The sequence below is a fragment of the Notolepis coatsorum genome, assembly GCF_963971535.1.
Source record: "Notolepis coatsorum genome assembly, chromosome: 17".
Classification (NCBI taxonomy): domain Eukaryota; kingdom Metazoa; phylum Chordata; class Actinopteri; order Aulopiformes; family Paralepididae; genus Notolepis; species Notolepis coatsorum.
The window spans coordinates 28,909,999-28,930,895 of NC_140181.1; the positions used below are offsets into that span (position 1 = coordinate 28,909,999).

General features: G+C 46.6%; 1 protein-coding gene across 1 annotated transcript in view; it reads right to left on the reverse strand.

Annotated features, from left to right (window-relative positions):
* Positions 1-20,897, reverse strand: part of LOC311243707 (XK-related protein 7-like) — a gene marked incomplete at both ends in the record, with an annotated part of 98,372 nt that overhangs the window by 12,275 nt on the left and 65,200 nt on the right. The window contains one exon of the mRNA XM_084333036.1: positions 15,224-15,423. Coding sequence (XP_084189162.1) covers positions 15,224-15,423 — 200 coding nt within the window. The remainder of the gene's footprint in view (positions 1-15,223; positions 15,424-20,897) is intronic.

A 20,897-nucleotide genomic window follows, 5' to 3' on the forward strand; every position in this document is an offset into this window, starting at 1 on the left:
CTGCTTGACCTGACTCCTAGAACCCACCTCACCCCAGCCCACTTTGACAACCTAGGATGGCTTAGAGTAGACGACAGAGTACAGCAACTTGCAATGGGCCTGGTCTACAAGATACACTACGCGACCAAGGTACCCATGTACATGTCAAAATACTTCCCAAAGGTCAGTGAATACCACGATCACAACACAGAGGGAGCTCCACAAATCATGTTAAACCCAGATTTGGCTCAAACAAGGGACTAAACACGTTTCGCAATTATGCCACATCAATGTGGAACGCCCTACCCAAAGCTGTAAAGGAATGTGAATCACTACCCACTTTCAAAAACACTCTCAAAGAACACCTACGGGAGACTGCAATTAGAAACTGGCCCCTACAAATGTCTTAACCCAGTTGTACAGTAAATTACCAAGTATGGCTTTGTCAGTATTCCAATGTACAGAGTACAGTGTCCCCCCCCCTCCAATGTACAGCCCCCACCCACCAACCCCACCCCACCCACCCAACCTCCTCCAATGTACAGTTTCTACGTCAAATGTATATACACTCTTTTTCTGGACACTTTTTGTATCACAAACTACTGTATTTGCAAATCTGATATGTCATAAATGTATAGATGTAGCAGTACTGTCTATCTGTATGTCATGTATGTCATATATGTTATGATGAATTGAAAATGGGGGACCCTGATGTAAACAAGACGAAAGTCTTTCTCTGGTCTGCATCCCCTTAACAATTGTATGTATTGAGCTGTACTGTACTGTACCCATTCTGCAATCTGTTAATAAAGTTTTCAATCAATCAATCAATTGCTCCACTTCTACAAGGTCCATTGAGCTCATTCAGCACCTTGTGATGACCCCTTCTTGTGAGGTGGTTTGGCTTTTCTGTGCTTTCACGGTGTGTTAGCTTAGATGTTTAGTACAGGGTTGCAATTGTTTGGTGAGTGCTGCCGTTGTGCCTATACAGGCATGGAGGCGCACGGATTCTCCTCCGATTTGGACAAATGTACACGCAAGCATGGTTTTCGACTCTCCCCGGTTCACAGTGTTGTGTGTCAGTGGAGGAGTGCTGTTTAGCTGTGGGCGCAGTGGTGGGGTATGATAGTGTTAAATCGGCTTCTAGAATGAACAAAGCGGTTGTCGTTTTCCTTGATTCTATTTTGAAAATGAATCAAATGGTAGAGTGGGGTGGTGATTCGGGATATGCTTACTCCTGTTTTCCACCCGTCACTCTGCCGAATCTGGGAAAGGGTGTTATCATTTCGAATGTGCCCCCGTTTATGAAGAATAAACTTTGGGAAAAGGAGCTGGTGGGACATGGGCAATTAGTATCACAGATACAAATGTTCACTCTATCTAGTCTGGGGTACTTCTGAAGTATATTTTTAATTGTTATTAGCCAAATAACAGCACCAATTATTACAGCATACGTTTATTACTATGTGTAAGAACAGAACAGCCAGACCAATTTGTGTATTGAAGACACACAGAGTCTCACCCAGAACAACCACTCAAAATGATAAACTGGTTATCACCCCACCTCGAAGGAGCCAATGCAAATTAATTGGCAGACATTCACTCACACGCACGCACGCACGCACGCACGCACACACACACACACACACACACACACACACACACACACACACACACACACACACACACACACACACACACACACACACACACACACACACACACACACACACACACACACACACACACACACACACACACACACACACACACACACACACACACACACACACACACACACACACACACACACACACACACACACACACACACACGCTCACTCTCACACACGAAACCAGACTGATGCCATTACCATATTAAAGTTGGGGAGAAGTTCTTTCTTTTGTTAAGAGGACCAAGGACACTTAAGAACTTGACTATCAAAAAACTTTTGTTTCTATGCTAGTTGGACCAGCCTATCCTCGACGAAGGACTGGGGTCAAGAAAATGCTTAAATATCTAACTGTATTACCATTGAACACACACTACGGGACCGAGCTGTGTGTGTCAGAGAGATTTTCATATCCTGTAAAACTGCTGTAAATCTGCCGCTGATGCTCTGCTGAAATAAATCAACTGATAACCTAAAACCATTGACTTTCAAACCGTATCCAAGCGTCTACTTTCTTGCCTGTGAATCCAGTCATTTGTCTTCATCGTTTACAAAGTCACAGACAATTTGTGACTACACTTCTCAGCAAGCTAAGCATATTGTCTCTTTTAGGAGACAAGTACATATGACACTGAAAAAGAATGACGAGGAAATGAGTTTTGTTTTCAAATTTAGGCTGGTTTCAACCGGAAAAAATGTGCCGTAAAGTTTGGTTTCTTACATATCTCGATGTAATTTACCATGAAATATCTACAGCAAGAATTCTGGGTCTCAATGAATCCAAAATGTCAATGTGGTTAGAAGTGGTGGAGAGAATAAAAGCTAGCTTATAATGGTAGTGTCTGGTTAGGTGCGAGGGATAGTGGAGGTACTTCTCAAGGTGGGGTCCGGGAGGGGGGGGTTCGAGCTGAGCATATGTGTGTAGGTTTTTTAGATAACAGGTATTAGGGGTATATCTTATATAAGACAACTAACTAAAATGTGATCTCATTGGATGTGCCCTGACAATTAATGCTTGTATATCTTATCGTGTGTTGTCATGTTTGTTTATATGTTTGTTTAAAAAATTATAAAAAAATTAAATACAAATTTAGGCTTGGCGATTTTGACTACAATATTCATGTGAGCTTAGGCAGACTGAAGTGCAGGGAAGAGGGTAATTTCATCCGTTCGTGCCCAGATAAAATGGGTGAACAGCCGACTGCTTATGCAGCCGCTATGACAGCTGACGGTCAGACCAGCAAGTAAGCCTACTGTAGCTGCCCAGACTTGAGTGCGAGTGAGCGGCCAGATGCAATTATTGCACAAGCACAGGTACATAGTGGAGAAAGCGGTACAAATGTTGTGCAGACTGAAAGCGTCTACACCGATCAGGGGAATCAGCTAAATGATTTGAACAGTGATCATCAGGTTGAAATGGGAGAGGATTTGGAGAGTACGGCAACCAGGATAGCGGAGTCTGTACTGGTTGATGAGGATGAGACAGGGATAGAGGATATGGAGTTTATAAAGGTTTCTGGGAAAAGGAAAGACAGGGCTTCTAGGTCTATTGGCAGGGGTGATGCGAAGGTCAGTAAAGTGGCAACGACGAAGCCATTGTGCTCCGCCACCTCTCAAGCAAGAAAAAGCACACGAAACAGAGAGAAACAGGCCACACAGAACACTAGTAGTAGTGAGGAGGAGGAGGAGGAGGAGGAAGCGCTCTCGAGAGATTTGTCACAACCCGATTTCTCTTTCCAGCAGATTAACACCTTTCTGAAAGATACAAAGGGAAGATCTGTGGAGGAGTTTTTCCCTGATTGAAGGACGTTTCATGATTCTGTCACAATACATTATGAGGAGCAGTGAGGAGGCAGGGCAGCCCTCTTTTTTCACCAAGAGGGATTCCGCTTAAAGAAACTGTTGTCAAAAATCTGAACAAAAATCAACGAGGAGGTTGATGATGATGATGATGTTGATCATGTGTAGGCCTACTGTGTATTTTGTCATTGTTTGGTTGCTGTTGTATACTAAACATGTGTGACTTTAAACGGGGGTCTTTATTAAGATAGCTGCTCTGTACAGTCTGATCAGGGGCAGGAAGTTAAATGTAACTTTTCTTCAGGAAACTCACAGTACGGTTGACGATGAATCTGACTGGAAGAGGGAGTGGGGCGGTGGAGCTTTCTTCAGGCATAAGAGCAGTAATAGTGGGGGTGTGGCATTCTTTTTTCTAGGGATTTTCTACCTGCTTCATGTATTGTTGATGAGGCAGGTTGCTTAAACTCTGTGCTGTATTTGAAAATGTAAAGATGTGCTTTGTAAATGTATACGCTCCAACAGTGGGGTTGGAAAGGTTATTGTTTTTGGATCCGGAGTTAAAAAAGACCCTTAGTGCTTGTAGTGGTGAGGAGTATCTGTGATTTTAACTGCACAGAAAATCCGGTATTAGATAGGAATCATCAGGAGCCGCATGCTGCTTCTAAAGCCTGTCTTATACGACTGGTTGAAACCCTTGAACTGTGTGATATTTGGAGATACCTCCACATTAATCAGCGGCAGTATACCTGGGCTCATTCCAGAGAGAATTATCTATCTTTAGCCAGGATTGGTCGGTTGTATTGTTTTGAACATCGTCTAAGTGTGGTCACAAGAAGCTGTTCTATAAGTCCGGTGGGTTTCTCTGACCACTCCCTTGTGCAGTGTTCCATCTTTGTAAAAAATGTAAAGTGTAAAAGTGCATATTGGCACTTTAATGTCTCTCTGTTGTCTGACAATACGTTTAAGGGGGCTTTTAGGTCTTTTTGGTCTGACTATAGGCAATCTAAAGATGATTATAGCAGCTTTGCCTTTTGCCTACAGTACACTCTCAATATTACAAGAAACATGGCTAGATCTATGAGAGCTCTGGAGAGAGAAGTGATGGAGATGCAGGATTTGGCAGGCTCCACTGGAGAAAGAGAACAAATTGACGTTTTCAAAAGGAAATCAGCTCTGTCTGACCTGCTGGGTATCTCTGCTAGGGGGCACTCTGGTTAGGTCCCGGTTTCAGAACGTGGTTCAGATGGATGCTCCGTCTCACTTTTTCTTTGGTCTAGAGAGTAAGAATGGCCAGAAGAGGCTGTGTTACACTCTTTGAGGTCAGACACTGGGCAGATGCTGCATGAGACAACCGACCTCCGTCAGTGTGCGGTTGGGTTTTACTGAGAGCTTTATAAGACTTTGTACCAGGAAGAGCCAGAGGTGGCACGGTCCTTCTTTGAGAGCCTCCCTCCCTCCTGTCAGCCCAGGAGCTGCTAGAGGCTTTGCAGAGGATGCAGAGCGGGAAGGCGCCTGGGATAGAAGGTCTCCTGGTTGACTTTTACAAGTCTCTCTGTTATACAGTACTGTTACATTTGTGACATACACAATATGCAAATATACAGTACTGTTAAACAGAGATCCTAACAGAACATATATACATACGAGGGGGAGGAGACTGTACATTGGGAGGGTGTGGGTGGGGGGGAGGGTGTGGCTGGGGGGAGGAGGTGGGGGGGAGGGGGGGGTGTGCAAGGTGCAAGCATAGGGAGGGAGGTTTGTGTTGGGATGGGGTTTGGCGGAGCCCAATAGCAGAACACAGGAGGAGAGAGAATGGAGCGTTTTAGAGTGTTTTAATATTATTCCCCAAGTAGACAGGTTACAGCGAATACAGAAATGTGCGACAGGTGGGTAGGGATTCACATTTTTTAGCGGCTGTGGGTAGGGCGTTCCACATTGATGTGGCATAATTGCAAAACGTGTTTATTCCCTTGTATGAGCCGAATCTGGGTTGAACATGAGGAACATGTGGAACTCCCTTTGGTGTTGTGGTTGTGGTATTCACTGACCTTTGGGAAGTATTTCGACATGTACATGGGTACCTTAGTGGTGTAGTTTATCTTGTAGATCAGACCCATTGCAAGTTGCTGTACTCTGTCGTCTACTCTAAGCCATCCTAGGTTGTCAAAAATGGGCAGGGGTGAGGTGGGTTCTAGGAGTCTGGCCTCACAGCTGGGCACAAGGTCTACTGGGAGGCTGGAAACAACAGCTGACTAAAGACAGACAGACAGACAGACAGACAGACAGGATAAGAGAGAAGAGAAGAGGAGAGGACAGAAGGATATGAGAAGGGAGGAGGAGGAGAGGAGAAGAGAGGAGAGGAGGGGAGATGAATAGAGAGGAGAGGGGGGTATGGAGAGGAGAGGAGGAGAGGAAAGGAGAGGGGAGAGGAGAGAAATAGAGAGAAGAGAGGAGAGGAGGAAAGACGAGAAGAGAGGAGAGGAGAAGAGGAGAGGAGAAGAAAGGCGAGACAAAAGACAGATCTCGACAACATTACATATCAAGGTCACAAGAAGTACACATGGAAAAGACAATTTGATATTCTAATAAGGTTAGAGAGCAGAGTGGCAGCCCATGGGTGACCAATGACCACAATACCAGGGTCACTATATTAATGAATTATTATAAAAAAATTTGGATAATTCTTTCCAAAAGCAAAGAGGCCTAGAAGCGTGGCTAATGCTAATGGCGCACATACCAGCGAGGCTAACTGCCTAAGAAAACGGGCACAGAGGCACTGAAAGAGGATTTCACCCGTCTAATGAACACACTAGACTAGACAAATATCAAGATGTATCCATCAGTGGACCAATTGCGTACTTTCGCAGAGGACAAGAAGCCTTCAGTCAACTCCTTCAGACATTAAAAGCACCCCCCACAGCCAAAATGGAATGATAAAAAAGAAATATTATAATAATAATGTATTTGAAATCGTTTTTGCATCCAGGGGGATGGGGGGGGGTCCAATCAAAGTCGACTATACAAATTCTTAGTCGGGGACAGGCCTACTCGATAGTTTCCGTTTTGAACGAACATTGTCTCGGGCCGAGACACACACAGACACAACAGACACTTATTAATGTATCCAATAAACCAATCACACACAAAAAAAATAAACATGCACTAACTTTGAAATTGCTTCATTACTTGTTATCTTCATTATTAAATGTAATTCTGATTATGCGTATTGATTAGATACAGTGCATAATGCATTACATCTTTGCCAGGAAAACGTAGTAATCATTTTAACGTTTTTATTGTGCGTCTTTTACTTAATTTGAGATATAAATAACCATTTTACATGCGTAATGCTTACAATTTGTCAAAAGTGCACACATTAACCTCTTGGCGAATCCTTATGGAAGCCAACGGAAGCCAGGCCTCCCTATCAAAATATGAATTAATATCAAATATGAAATATGAAGAAAAAAGCTAGAGGAGAGGCAGGGGGTAGGTGTCTTTCTCCAGCCTCAACCATGTGATTCATGTATGTAGAGTCCAAAACCGATACTAGCCAATCAGATTCGAGCTGACTGCCACACCTTAAAAGTTTAAAACGGGGCTGTGGGCAGAATAATTAGTCTGGCATCCCCTCTGCACACCTCCCCTCTGCACTCTGAAAATTGTATTAACCCGTGACTGCTCCCACGGGCCGAATATTGCCCCGATCCTCGCGAGATTAAATCCATGGGTACCTCTCGGCGTGCCGAAGCTTTTCCTAAATCACTTCCATCATCGAAAACGAGGGGAAAAGGTAGGCTCGCGACCCTGAAAATGTCGTGTGATTTTAAAAACGCTGTATTAAGAGAGACTATTATGGGATCCACGCGAGCTTTCTATCGTGGAAACATCTGGGCGTCCCGCAACTTTTACTCATTCACATGTAGCCCCGAAAATGCTTAGAAAAGGAAAGCCGAAAGCGTGGAATAAACTCGCCAAAAGGGAAAAGTGTCCCACGTGGCGCGCAAAATCGTGCAAGGAAAGATCGGACCAAAAATGAACCAATGCTCCAGCAGTATTAATGACCCTGATGTAAACAAGACAAACGTCTTTCTCAGGTCTGCATTCCCTTATACAATTGTGTGTATTGAGCCGTACTGTATTGTACCCATTCTGAAATCTGTTAAATAAATAAAAAGAAAGTTTGACTGGCCGCCAAGCCATACTGTAGTGTACATGGTGACTGCATGACTTAAAAAATTAAATAAAAATATTAATAAAAATATTTAATAATTTTTTTTTTAATAATTTTTTTTTGGCTTCCCCTGTTATTTTACCCACGCGACGCCACTGCTCTTAAGCCCTAGCCATATTTTTCAGAAAATTTACCTAAAAGTACATACCCAAGTAAATGGAAGATTGCTATTCCTAATTTATGCAAATGACATGTCGTCAGCTTGTGACTGCAACTTGTTCCTGTTTGCGGACGACTCAGCCCTGCTGGTCTCTGACAAGAACAAGTTACAGGTTGAAAAAGCCCTCAGCTCGGAACTAGGCAAAATCTGCATATGGCTCGCCGACAACAAACTATCATTACACATGGACAAAACAGAGTCCATACTCTTCGGTTCAAATAACAAACTCAGCAAGACCGACGGCTTCTCGGTTACAGTGGGTGACAATATTGTCACAAGGAAAGATGAAATTACCTACCTAGGTTCCATCCTAGAGGCTAATCTTTCCTGTGACAAAATGGCATCCAATGTAATAAAAAAAGTCAACCAACAAACTCGATTCTTGTACCGGATCTCCTCTCTGGTAAACAAGAATACCCTGAAGACTCTGGCAGGAGCACTCATTCAAGGGTACTACGACTATGCTTGCACCTCATGGTACCAAAGCACCTCAAAGGCACTAAAAAACAAATTACAAACATCTCAAAACAAGCTAGTCAGACTACTGCTTGACCTGACTCCTAGAACCCACCTCACCCCAGCCCACTTTGACAACCTAGGATGGCTTAGAGTAGACGACAGAGTACAGCAACTTGCAATGGGCCTGGTCTACAAGATACACTACGCGACCAAGGTACCCATGTACATGTCAAAATACTTCCCAAAGGTCAGTGAATACCACGATCACAACACAGAGGGAGCTCCACAAATCATGTTAAACCCAGATTTGGCTCAAACAAGGGACTAAACACGTTTCGCAATTATGCCACATCAATGTGGAACGCCCTACCCAAAGCTGTAAAGGAATGTGAATCACTACCCACTTTCAAAAACACTCTCAAAGAACACCTACGGGAGACTGCAATTAGAAACTGGCCCCTACAAATGTCTTAACCCAGTTGTACAGTAAATTACCAAGTATGGCTTTGTCAGTATTCCAATGTACAGAGTACAGTGTCCCCCCCCCTCCAATGTACAGCCCCCACCCACCAACCCCACCCCACCCACCCAACCTCCTCCAATGTACAGTTTCTACGTCAAATGTATATACACTCTTTTTCTGGACACTTTTTGTATCACAAACTACTGTATTTGCAAATCTGATATGTCATAAATGTATAGATGTAGCAGTACTGTCTATCTGTATGTCATGTATGTCATATATGTTATGATGAATTGAAAATGGGGGACCCTGATGTAAACAAGACGAAAGTCTTTCTCTGGTCTGCATCCCCTTAACAATTGTATGTATTGAGCTGTACTGTACTGTACCCATTCTGCAATCTGTTAATAAAGTTTTCAATCAATCAATCAATTGCTCCACTTCTACAAGGTCCATTGAGCTCATTCAGCACCTTGTGATGACCCCTTCTTGTGAGGTGGTTTGGCTTTTCTGTGCTTTCACGGTGTGTTAGCTTAGATGTTTAGTACAGGGTTGCAATTGTTTGGTGAGTGCTGCCGTTGTGCCTATACAGGCATGGAGGCGCACGGATTCTCCTCCGATTTGGACAAATGTACACGCAAGCATGGTTTTCGACTCTCCCCGGTTCACAGTGTTGTGTGTCAGTGGAGGAGTGCTGTTTAGCTGTGGGCGCAGTGGTGGGGTATGATAGTGTTAAATCGGCTTCTAGAATGAACAAAGCGGTTGTCGTTTTCCTTGATTCTATTTTGAAAATGAATCAAATGGTAGAGTGGGGTGGTGATTCGGGATATGCTTACTCCTGTTTTCCACCCGTCACTCTGCCGAATCTGGGAAAGGGTGTTATCATTTCGAATGTGCCCCCGTTTATGAAGAATAAACTTTTGGAAAAGGAGCTGGTGGGACATGGGCAATTAGTATCACAGATACAAATGTTCACTCTATCTAGTCTGGGGTACTTCTGAAGTATATTTTTAATTGTTATTAGCCAAATAACAGCACCAATTATTACAGCATACGTTTATTACTATGTGTAAGAACAGAACAGCCAGACCAATTTGTGTATTGAAGACACACAGAGTCTCACCCAGAACAACCACTCAAAATGATAAACTGGTTATCACCCCACCTCGAAGGAGCCAATGCACACACACACACACACACACACACACACACACACGCTCACTCTCACACACGAAACCAGACTGATGCCATTACCATATTAAAGTTGGGGAGAAGTTCTTTCTTTTGTTAAGAGGACCAAGGACACTTAAGAACTTGACTATCAAAAAACTTTTGTTTCTATGCTAGTTGGACCAGCCTATCCTCGACGAAGGACTGGGGTCAAGAAAATGCTTAAATATCTAACTGTATTACCATTGAACACACACTACGGGACCGAGCTGTGTGTGTCAGAGAGATTTTCATATCCTGTAAAACTGCTGTAAATCTGCCGCTGATGCTCTGCTGAAATAAATCAACTGATAACCTAAAACCATTGACTTTCAAACCGTATCCAAGCGTCTACTTTCTTGCCTGTGAATCCAGTCATTTGTCTTCATCGTTTACAAAGTCACAGACAATTTGTGACTACACTTCTCAGCAAGCTAAGCATATTGTCTCTTTTAGGAGACAAGTACATATGACACTGAAAAAGAATGACGAGGAAATGAGTTTTGTTTTCAAATTTAGGCTGGTTTCAACCGGAAAAAATGTGCCGTAAAGTTTGGTTTCTTACATATCTCGATGTAATTTACCATGAAATATCTACAGCAAGAATTCTGGGTCTCAATGAATCCAAAATGTCAATGTGGTTAGAAGTGGTGGAGAGAATAAAAGCTAGCTTATAATGGTAGTGTCTGGTTAGGTGCGAGGGATAGTGGAGGTACTTCTCAAGGTGGGGTCCGGGAGGGGGGGGTTCGAGCTGAGCATATGTGTGTAGGTTTTTTAGATAACAGGTATTAGGGGTATATCTTATATAAGACAACTAACTAAAATGTGATCTCATTGGATGTGCCCTGACAATTAATGCTTGTATATCTTATCGTGTGTTGTCATGTTTGTTTATATGTTTGTTTAAAAAATTATAAAAAAATTAAATACAAATTTAGGCTTGGCGATTTTGACTACAATATTCATGTGAGCTTAGGCAGACTGAAGTGCAGGGAAGAGGGTAATTTCATCCGTTCGTGCCCAGATAAAATGGGTGAACAGCCGACTGCTTATGCAGCCGCTATGACAGCTGACGGTCAGACCAGCAAGTAAGCCTACTGTAGCTGCCCAGACTTGAGTGCGAGTGAGCGGCCAGATGCAATTATTGCACAAGCACAGGTACATAGTGGAGAAAGCGGTACAAATGTTGTGCAGACTGAAAGCGTCTACACCGATCAGGGGAATCAGCTAAATGATTTGAACAGTGATCATCAGGTTGAAATGGGAGAGGATTTGGAGAGTACGGCAACCAGGATAGCGGAGTCTGTACTGGTTGATGAGGATGAGACAGGGATAGAGGATATGGAGTTTATAAAGGTTTCTGGGAAAAGGAAAGACAGGGCTTCTAGGTCTATTGGCAGGGGTGATGCGAAGGTCAGTAAAGTGGCAACGACGAAGCCATTGTGCTCCGCCACCTCTCAAGCAAGAAAAAGCACACGAAACAGAGAGAAACAGGCCACACAGAACACTAGTAGTAGTGAGGAGGAGGAGGAGGAGGAGGAAGCGCTCTCGAGAGATTTGTCACAACCCGATTTCTCTTTCCAGCAGATTAACACCTTTCTGAAAGATACAAAGGGAAGATCTGTGGAGGAGTTTTTCCCTGATTGAAGGACGTTTCATGATTCTGTCACAATACATTATGAGGAGCAGTGAGGAGGCAGGGCAGCCCTCTTTTTTCACCAAGAGGGATTCCGCTTAAAGAAACTGTTGTCAAAAATCTGAACAAAAATCAACGAGGAGGTTGATGATGATGATGATGTTGATCATGTGTAGGCCTACTGTGTATTTTGTCATTGTTTGGTTGCTGTTGTATACTAAACATGTGTGACTTTAAACGGGGGTCTTTATTAAGATAGCTGCTCTGTACAGTCTGATCAGGGGCAGGAAGTTAAATGTAACTTTTCTTCAGGAAACTCACAGTACGGTTGACGATGAATCTGACTGGAAGAGGGAGTGGGGCGGTGGAGCTTTCTTCAGGCATAAGAGCAGTAATAGTGGGGGTGTGGCATTCTTTTTTCTAGGGATTTTCTACCTGCTTCATGTATTGTTGATGAGGCAGGTTGCTTAAACTCTGTGCTGTATTTGAAAATGTAAAGATGTGCTTTGTAAATGTATACGCTCCAACAGTGGGGTTGGAAAGGTTATTGTTTTTGGATCCGGAGTTAAAAAAGACCCTTAGTGCTTGTAGTGGTGAGGAGTATCTGTGATTTTAACTGCACAGAAAATCCGGTATTAGATAGGAATCATCAGGAGCCGCATGCTGCTTCTAAAGCCTGTCTTATACGACTGGTTGAAACCCTTGAACTGTGTGATATTTGGAGATACCTCCACATTAATCAGCGGCAGTATACCTGGGCTCATTCCAGAGAGAATTATCTATCTTTAGCCAGGATTGGTCGGTTGTATTGTTTTGAACATCGTCTAAGTGTGGTCACAAGAAGCTGTTCTATAAGTCCGGTGGGTTTCTCTGACCACTCCCTTGTGCAGTGTTCCATCTTTGTAAAAAATGTAAAGTGTAAAAGTGCATATTGGCACTTTAATGTCTCTCTGTTGTCTGACAATACGTTTAAGGGGGCTTTTAGGTCTTTTTGGTCTGACTATAGGCAATCTAAAGATGATTATAGCAGCTTTGCCTTTTGCCTACAGTACACTCTCAATATTACAAGAAACATGGCTAGATCTATGAGAGCTCTGGAGAGAGAAGTGATGGAGATGCAGGATTTGGCAGGCTCCACTGGAGAAAGAGAACAAATTGAAGTTTTCAAAAGGAAATCAGCTCTGTCTGACCTGCTGGGTATCTCTGCTAGGGGGCACTCTGGTTAGGTCCCGGTTTCAGAACGTGGTTCAGATGGATGCTCCGTCTCACTTTTTCTTTGGTCTAGAGAGTAAGAATGGCCAGAAGAGGCTGTGTTACACTCTTTGAGGTCAGACACTGGGCAGATGCTGCATGAGACAACCGACCTCCGTCAGTGTGCGGTTGGGTTTTACTGAGAGCTTTATAAGACTTTGTACCAGGAAGAGCCAGAGGTGGCACGGTCCTTCTTTGAGAGCCTCCCTCCCTCCTGTCAGCCCAGGAGCTGCTAGAGGCTTTGCAGAGGATGCAGAGCGGGAAGGCGCCTGGGATAGAAGGTCTCCTGGTTGACTTTTACAAGTCTCTCTGTTATACAGTACTGTTACATTTGTGACATACACAATATGCAAATATACAGTACTGTTAAACAGAGATCCTAACAGAACATATATACATACGAGGGGGAGGAGACTGTACATTGGGAGGGTGTGGGTGGGGGGGAGGGTGTGGCTGGGGGGAGGAGGTGGGGGGGGAGGGGGGGGTGTGCAAGGTGCAAGCATAGGGAGGGAGGTTTGTGTTGGGATGGGGTTTGGCGGAGCCCAATAGCAGAACACAGGAGGAGAGAGAATGGAGCGTTTTAGGGTGTTTTAATATTATTCCCCAAGTAGACAGGTTACAGCGAATACAGAAATGTGCGACAGGTGGGTAGGGATTCACATTTTTTAGCGGCTGTGGGTAGGGCGTTCCACATTGATGTGGCATAATTGCAAAACGTGTTTATTCCCTTGTATGAGCCGAATCTGGGTTGAACATGAGGAACATGTGGAACTCCCTTTGGTGTTGTGGTTGTGGTATTCACTGACCTTTGGGAAGTATTTCGACATGTACATGGGTACCTTAGTGGTGTAGTTTATCTTGTAGATCAGACCCATTGCAAGTTGCTGTACTCTGTCGTCTACTCTAAGCCATCCTAGGTTGTCAAAAATGGGCAGGGGTGAGGTGGGTTCTAGGAGTCTGGCCTCACAGCTGGGCACAAGGTCTACTGGGAGGCTGGAAACAACAGCTGACTAAAGACAGACAGACAGACAGACAGACAGACAGACAGACAGACAGACAGACAGACAGACAGACAGACAGACAGACAGACAGACAGACAGACAGACAGACAGACAGACAGACAGACAGACAGACAGACAGACAGACAGACAGACAGACAGACAGACAGACAGACAGACAGACAGACAGACAGACAGACAGACAGACAGACAGACAGACAGACAGACAGACAGACAGACAGACAGACAGACAGACAGACAGACAGACAGACAGACAGACAGACAGACAGACAGACAGACAGACAGACAGACAGACAGACAGACAGACAGACAGACAGACAGACAGACAGACAGACAGACAGACAGACAGACAGACAGACAGACAGACAGACAGACAGACAGACAGACAGACAGACAGACAGACAGACAGACAGACAGACAGACAGACAGACAGACAGACAGACAGACAGACAGACAGACAGACAGACAGACAGACAGACAGACAGACAGACAGACAGACAGACAGACAGACAGACAGACAGACAGACAGACAGACAGACAGACAGACAGACAGACAGACAGACAGACAGACAGACAGACAGACAGACAGACAGACAGACAGACAGACAGACAGACAGACAGACAGACAGACAGACAGACAGACAGACAGACAGACAGACAGACAGACAGACAGACAGACAGACAGACAGACAGACAGACAGACAGACAGACAGACAGACAGACAGACAGACAGACAGACAGACAGACAGACAGACAGACAGACAGACAGACAGACAGACAGACAGACAGACAGACAGACAGACAGACAGACAGACAGACAGACAGACAGACAGACAGACAGACAGACAGACAGACAGACAGACAGACAGACAGACAGACAGACAGACAGACAGACAGACAGACAGACAGACAGACAGACAGACAGACAGACAGACAGACAGACAGACAGACAGACAGACAGACAGACAGACAGACAGACAGACAGACAGACAGACAGACAGACAGACAGACAGACAGACAGACAGACAGACAGACAGACAGACAGATAGATAGATAGATATAGATAGATATAGATAGATAGATAGATAGATAGATAGATAGATAGATAGATAGATAGATAGATAGATAGATAGATAGATAGATAGATAGATAGATAGATAGATAGATAGATAGATAGATAGATAGATAGATAGATAGATAGATAGATAGATAGATAGATAGATAGATAGATAGATAGATAGATAGATAGATAGATAGATAGATAGATAGATAGATAGATAGATAGATAGATAGATAGATAGATAGATAGATAGATAGATAGATAGATAGAAGCAGTCTCACCTTGCAGGGGCAGGACAGTGTTCCCGTGGATCATGATGCTGAGCTGTAGGACCAGCTGAGGTGCTGACTTGAGGAAGGCCTCTAGGAGGCGCAGCATGGTGATGTCAGCGCTCTCGAACATCAGACGCCAGTGGAAGTGACGGCGCGGCCCTTTACCATGCCAACGACTCTGGGCACCCAGGTAGAGGGCATGGAAGTACCTGAGGAGAGGGGAGAGAAAACAAAAAGAGGTGTTAGGGGGCCTCCTGGTTGAGTTGATCCTCTGCCTTGATGGTTTCACCTGACCGACTATTTTGAGTGGTTTAATTTGGTGAATGAAGCTATTTTCTTTTAGGGGCATCATGGTCGTTCAGGAGCTAAGAATGAATGAATGAATGAATCATTGCATTCATATAGCGCCTTCAAAGACACTCAAATTGCCTCCTCCACCACCAATGTGGGCTACACAGGCACAATGGCTGCCATACACCAGGCTACACATCACACTACACAATGGCTGAATGGCTCAGGAGACAGGGATAAATATCAGCCAATTCAGGAGAGGAATGGTTAGGAGGCCTTGATGTCAGAGACCTGATTGGGAATTAGGAATACCAGTAACATCAGGGAACCCCCTACTCTTCTTGATAGGTGCCCTTCTTTGATGACCAAATTAACGTCTTATCCGAAGGATGGCACTCACAAATGTACGGCGTCCCTATCACTGTAATGGATGGATGGATGGATGGATGATGGATGGATGGATGATATACTTGAGGAAAAAGAGAGTTGGAATAAAGATGAGATGTATCTTTTTTATTAAGTTATACTTAGTTCCACCTAGGCTTGCCGCGGTAGTCAGTGATACCGGTGTCATTCTGTGTTCAGGCATCCACTGAGTAAATTAATTGCCTACTGCCCCCACCAGCCCCGCCCCCACCGGTGTACGCTTTTTAAGTTTCAGTTTCACTTCTAGAGTAGATAAAGAGAGAAAGAAGACTCTAGAGAAGAGATGCCATGTTACACAACAATGGCAGATCAATATCAAAATATCAATATTTTGAACACCACAGCAGCTCGACTGGAGAGGCGCTCAGCAAGTTGCACGGAAGAAAGTTGGTGGGGGTGTGTGTGTTATTTGGCGAACAAGAAAATTATGAACATTTTCAGTAATGACCCTGCTGTGTTACAAACATATATTTTGGGAAGGGTGAATTTGGAGTTTTGAATTAAATTCTGCACGCAAAATAAAATTTGGACTAAGTCATACATAGCTCCGATACTCGAGGTAACAGCAGTCGCATCTTTCCACCTGCGCGGCTCGATCTTTCAGCGTCAGGGGTCTGGGCTTTGGAAGGGCCCCGTCCCTGTTGCTTCCTGATTCTACTGCGCAGGCGCACCAACCGATCCCCACCCATCAGTTTCCCTCCCCCTAATACTGCCAATGTGTATTAGTGCCGACGACCAGCTCAACTGAAAGCAATGTGGAGCGCTGGGCTCGAACAGGGAGGCGAACCTGTTCGAGCCCAGTCTCCAGTATTCGTGGTGAGCGCCTTGCCCACTGCACCACATAGCCGCCCTTTTTGTGGCCATTTTGTAGAGGACTAGCTGTCGATCTGCATTGGAATTTTTCAGAATTACACTTCCTGAAAGCTTCATAATTCTGTATGCATTTTTTTATAACTCTTATTATTCTGGATAATAGCCACAAAACTGTTATGGTTTGTAACCGACCCCAATCGCACAACACAAGACAGGTATGAGAGTAAGCCAAAACAGGGCATTTATTCAATACAAACAAAAAGCGGCACTGTCCCTTTAAGGGAGAACACCAAAACACTGGAAACAAAGAAATAGGGAAAAATGTGGCACTGTGCCTTTAAGAGGCGAGCAGGCTAAGGGGCTAAGGCTAAGGGACAGGGCCAGGGCAAAAAGTCAGGGCAGGAACAGGGGCACTGGAGAGGGGGAACAGGGACAGAGAACAGGGTTAAGGCCTTGGACAGGGCAAGGGCCAGAGCTGCTTACAGGGATGGCAGGGTTCCGACGGCGGAAGCCTGGCACGGAGATACCCCTCGGAAGCTGCAGACGGGCAGCGCAGAACACCGGGGTCCCAGAGGACCGGGGCGAAGAGACGCATCCTCCCGTGGAACTAGGAAGCGATGCGCGCCGGCTTGACGTCGGAGTGGGAGCGCGCCGGCTTGACGTCTGGAGTGGGAGCGCGCCGGCTTGACGTCTGGAGTGGGAACACCACTTCAGGCCTGGCACGGAGATACCCCTCGGAAGCTGCAGACGGGCAGCGCAGAACACCGGGGTCCCAGAGGACCGGGGCGAAGAGACGCATCCTCCCGTGGAATAGGAAGTGATGCGCGCCGGCTTGACGTCTGGAGTGGGAACACAGGAAAACCTCCCGTAGAGGATTAGAGAGCGCAGACGGTGTCCCACTCCAGGCAAACGGCGACAGGTGGTGATGGCTGGCACGTCGTCTCACGCCGGAGACGCGGCAGGTGATGGTAACGTCCAGGACTCCATGAACACTGAACACAGATAAAGATACAGAGTCCAGAACACCGAACCAGCATACAGAACGACCCGACCAGGACTGGAGGGGAGGTCCAGGTATTTAAAGCCCTCTGGGGCGCTAATCATAAACTATCACAGCTGTGAAAGGTAGTCCAAGGGTGGGGGCTGGTGAAGAGTAGAGGAAAGTAAAACATCGCAAGGGTGGGGGCTGTTGAGGAGAGTAGACAGGGAAAGTCCAAAGGTGGGGGCTGGTGAGGTGAGGAGAACAGGGAATTAATGGTCCAGGGAACAGGCGAAACCTCACAGTACCCCCCCCCTCCACGGGAGCCACCGGGCGACCCAAAAAATCAGACAGCGGGGCAGGGGACATGACAAAGCAACAAACTAAAAAAATTGGGCCAAGCTAGCAGGGGAAGCTACACCTAAAGTGGGGCTAGCAGAGGGACAGGGTAGCTGCCAGGGCACTGCTAGCTACAGGGCCTATGCTAGCTGTACTGCTACATTAACATAGAGGCTGCGCTAGCTGCCGGAGCTAGGCTAGCAGACAGGGCTGGACCAGCAAGAGAGAACAAGCTAGCTGGAAGGACAGTCCTAGCTGTGGGGAAACTGACCTTGCTAGCTGAAGGGGCAGTCCTAGCAGTGGGGAGACTGACCTTGCTAGCTGAAGGGGCAGTCCTAGCAGTGGGGAGACTGACCTTGCTAGCTGAAGGGGCAGTCCTAGCAGCGGGGAGACTGACCTTGCTAGCTGAAGGGGCAGTCCTAGCAGTGGGGAAACTGACCTTGCTAGCTGAAGGGGCAGTCCTAGCAGTGGGGAAACTGACCTTGCTAGCTGAAGAGGCAGTCCTAGCAGTGGGGAGACTGACCTTGCTAGCTGAAGGGGCAGTCCTAGCAGTGGGGAAACTGACCTTGCTAGCTGAAGGGGCAGTCCTAGCAGTGGGAGACATGCTGGTGGTAGAGGCTACAAAGGCAACCTGGAGTACTCTAGCAGGGGCTGAGCTAAGTGCAGGAGCAGTACTAGCTGCAGAGAGTCTGCTAGCAGTGCAAGCTACGGGAGCTAGGCTAACCACAGGGGCCTTGCCGGCCGACGAGGCGGTCCCAGCATCGGAGGCCTTGTTAGCTATGGAGCCCGTGTCTGTTGAGGGAGCTAAGGGGGTAGCTGCCAAAGCTACATTGGCTACAGGGGCTAAGCTAACCACAGGGGCCTTGCCGGCCGACGGGGCGGTCCCAGCATCAGAGGCCTTGTTAGCTATAGGGCCTGAGCTGGCTGTCTGGGCAGTGTTAACAGCCTGGGCAGTGAAGGCTGCGGAGGCTAACTGCTGCAGAAGCAGTACTGGCTACTGGGCTTGTGCTAGCTGCCGGGGCAGTGAGGGCCACGGGGCCTATGCTAGTAGGACTAGCTGAGGTGCTAACTGCTACAGGGACAGTACTAGTTACTGGGCTTGTGCTAGCTGCCGGGGCAGTGAGGGCCGCAGGGCCTATGCTAGTAAGACTAGCTGTGGTGCTAACTGCTACAGGGGCCGTACTAGCTACTGGGCTTGTGCTAGCTGCCGGGACAGTGAGGGCCGCAGGGCCTATGCTAGTAGGACTAGCTGAGGTGCTAACCGCTACCGGGACAGTACTAGCTACTGGGCTTGTGCTAGCTGCCGGGGCAGTGAGGGCCGCAGGGCCTATGCTAGTAAGACTAGCTGAGGTGCTAACTGCAACAGGGGAGCTAACGAGGCTAACAGGGGAGCTAAGAGGGGAGTCAACAGTGGAAACTAACAGGGGAAACTAAACAGGGAAGCTAACAGGGGAACTAAAAAGGGCAAACTCACATACACTGTCTGTGCTGGCTGGGGTCGTCGACGGGTCGGGTCGTACTGTTATGGTTTGTAACCGACCCCAATCGCACAACACAAGACAGGTATGAGAGTAAGCCAAAACAGGGCATTTATTCAATACAAACAAAAAGCGGCACTGTCCCTTTAAGGGAGAACACCAAAACACTGGAAACAAAGAAATAGGGAAAAATGTGGCACTGTGCCTTTAAGAGGCGAGCAGGCTAAGGGGCTAAGGCTAAGGGACAGGGCCAGGGCAAAAAGTCAGGGCAGGAACAGGGGCACTGGAGAGGGGGAACAGGGACAGAGGCCCGGGGAGGCGGGCTGGAGACAGGGACAGAGAACAGGGTTAAGGCCTTGGACAGGGCGAGGGCCAGAGCTGCTTACAGGGATGGCAGGGTTCCGACGGCGGAAGCCTGGCACGGAGATACAACTCGGAAGCTGCAGATGGGCAGCGCAGAACACCGGGGTCCCAGAGGACCGGGGCGAAGAGACGCATCCTCCCGTGGAACTAGGAATCGATGCGCGCCGGCTTGACGTCGGAGTGGGAGCGCGCCGGCTTGACGTCTGGAGTGGGAGCGCGCCGGCTTGACGTCTGGAGTGGGAACACCACTTCAGGCCTGGCACGGAGATACCCCTCGGAAGCTGCAGACGGGCAGCGCAGAACACCGGGGTCCCAGAGGACCGGGGCGAAGAGACACATCCTCCCGTGGAATAGGAAGTGATGCGCGCCGGCTTGACGTCTGGAGTGGGAACACAGGAAAACCTCCCGTAGAGGATTAGAGAGCGCAGACGGTGTCCCACTCCAGGCAAGCGGCGACAGGTGGTGATGGCTGGCACGTCGTCTCACGCCGGAGACGCGGCAGATGATGGTAACGTCCAGGACTCCATGAACACTGAACACAGATAAAGATACAGAGTCCAGAACACCGAACCAGCATACAGAACGACCCGACCAGGACTGGAGGGGAGGTCCAGGTATTTAAAGCCCTCTGGGGCGCTAATCATAAACTATCACAGCTGTGAAAGGTAGTCCAAGGGTGGGGGCTGGTGAAGAGTAGAGGAAAGTAAAACATCGCAAGGGTGGGGGCTGTTGAGGAGAGTAGACAGGGAAAGTCCAAAGGTGGGGGCTGGTGAGGTGAGGAGAACAGGGAATTAAAGGTCCAGGGAACAGGCGAAACCTCACAAAAACGTAACGTTATTGAAGCGCAGTTAGTTTATCTTCCCTATTTTTAGCCTGCAACAACAATTATATTTTAAATTAGTTTCAAAATGGTTGCACCCTGATAAAAATTAAAAAGTACAGTAGATTACAGTAGATTTCATTATCTGTTCTTATGCACGCCTGGTGATACTAA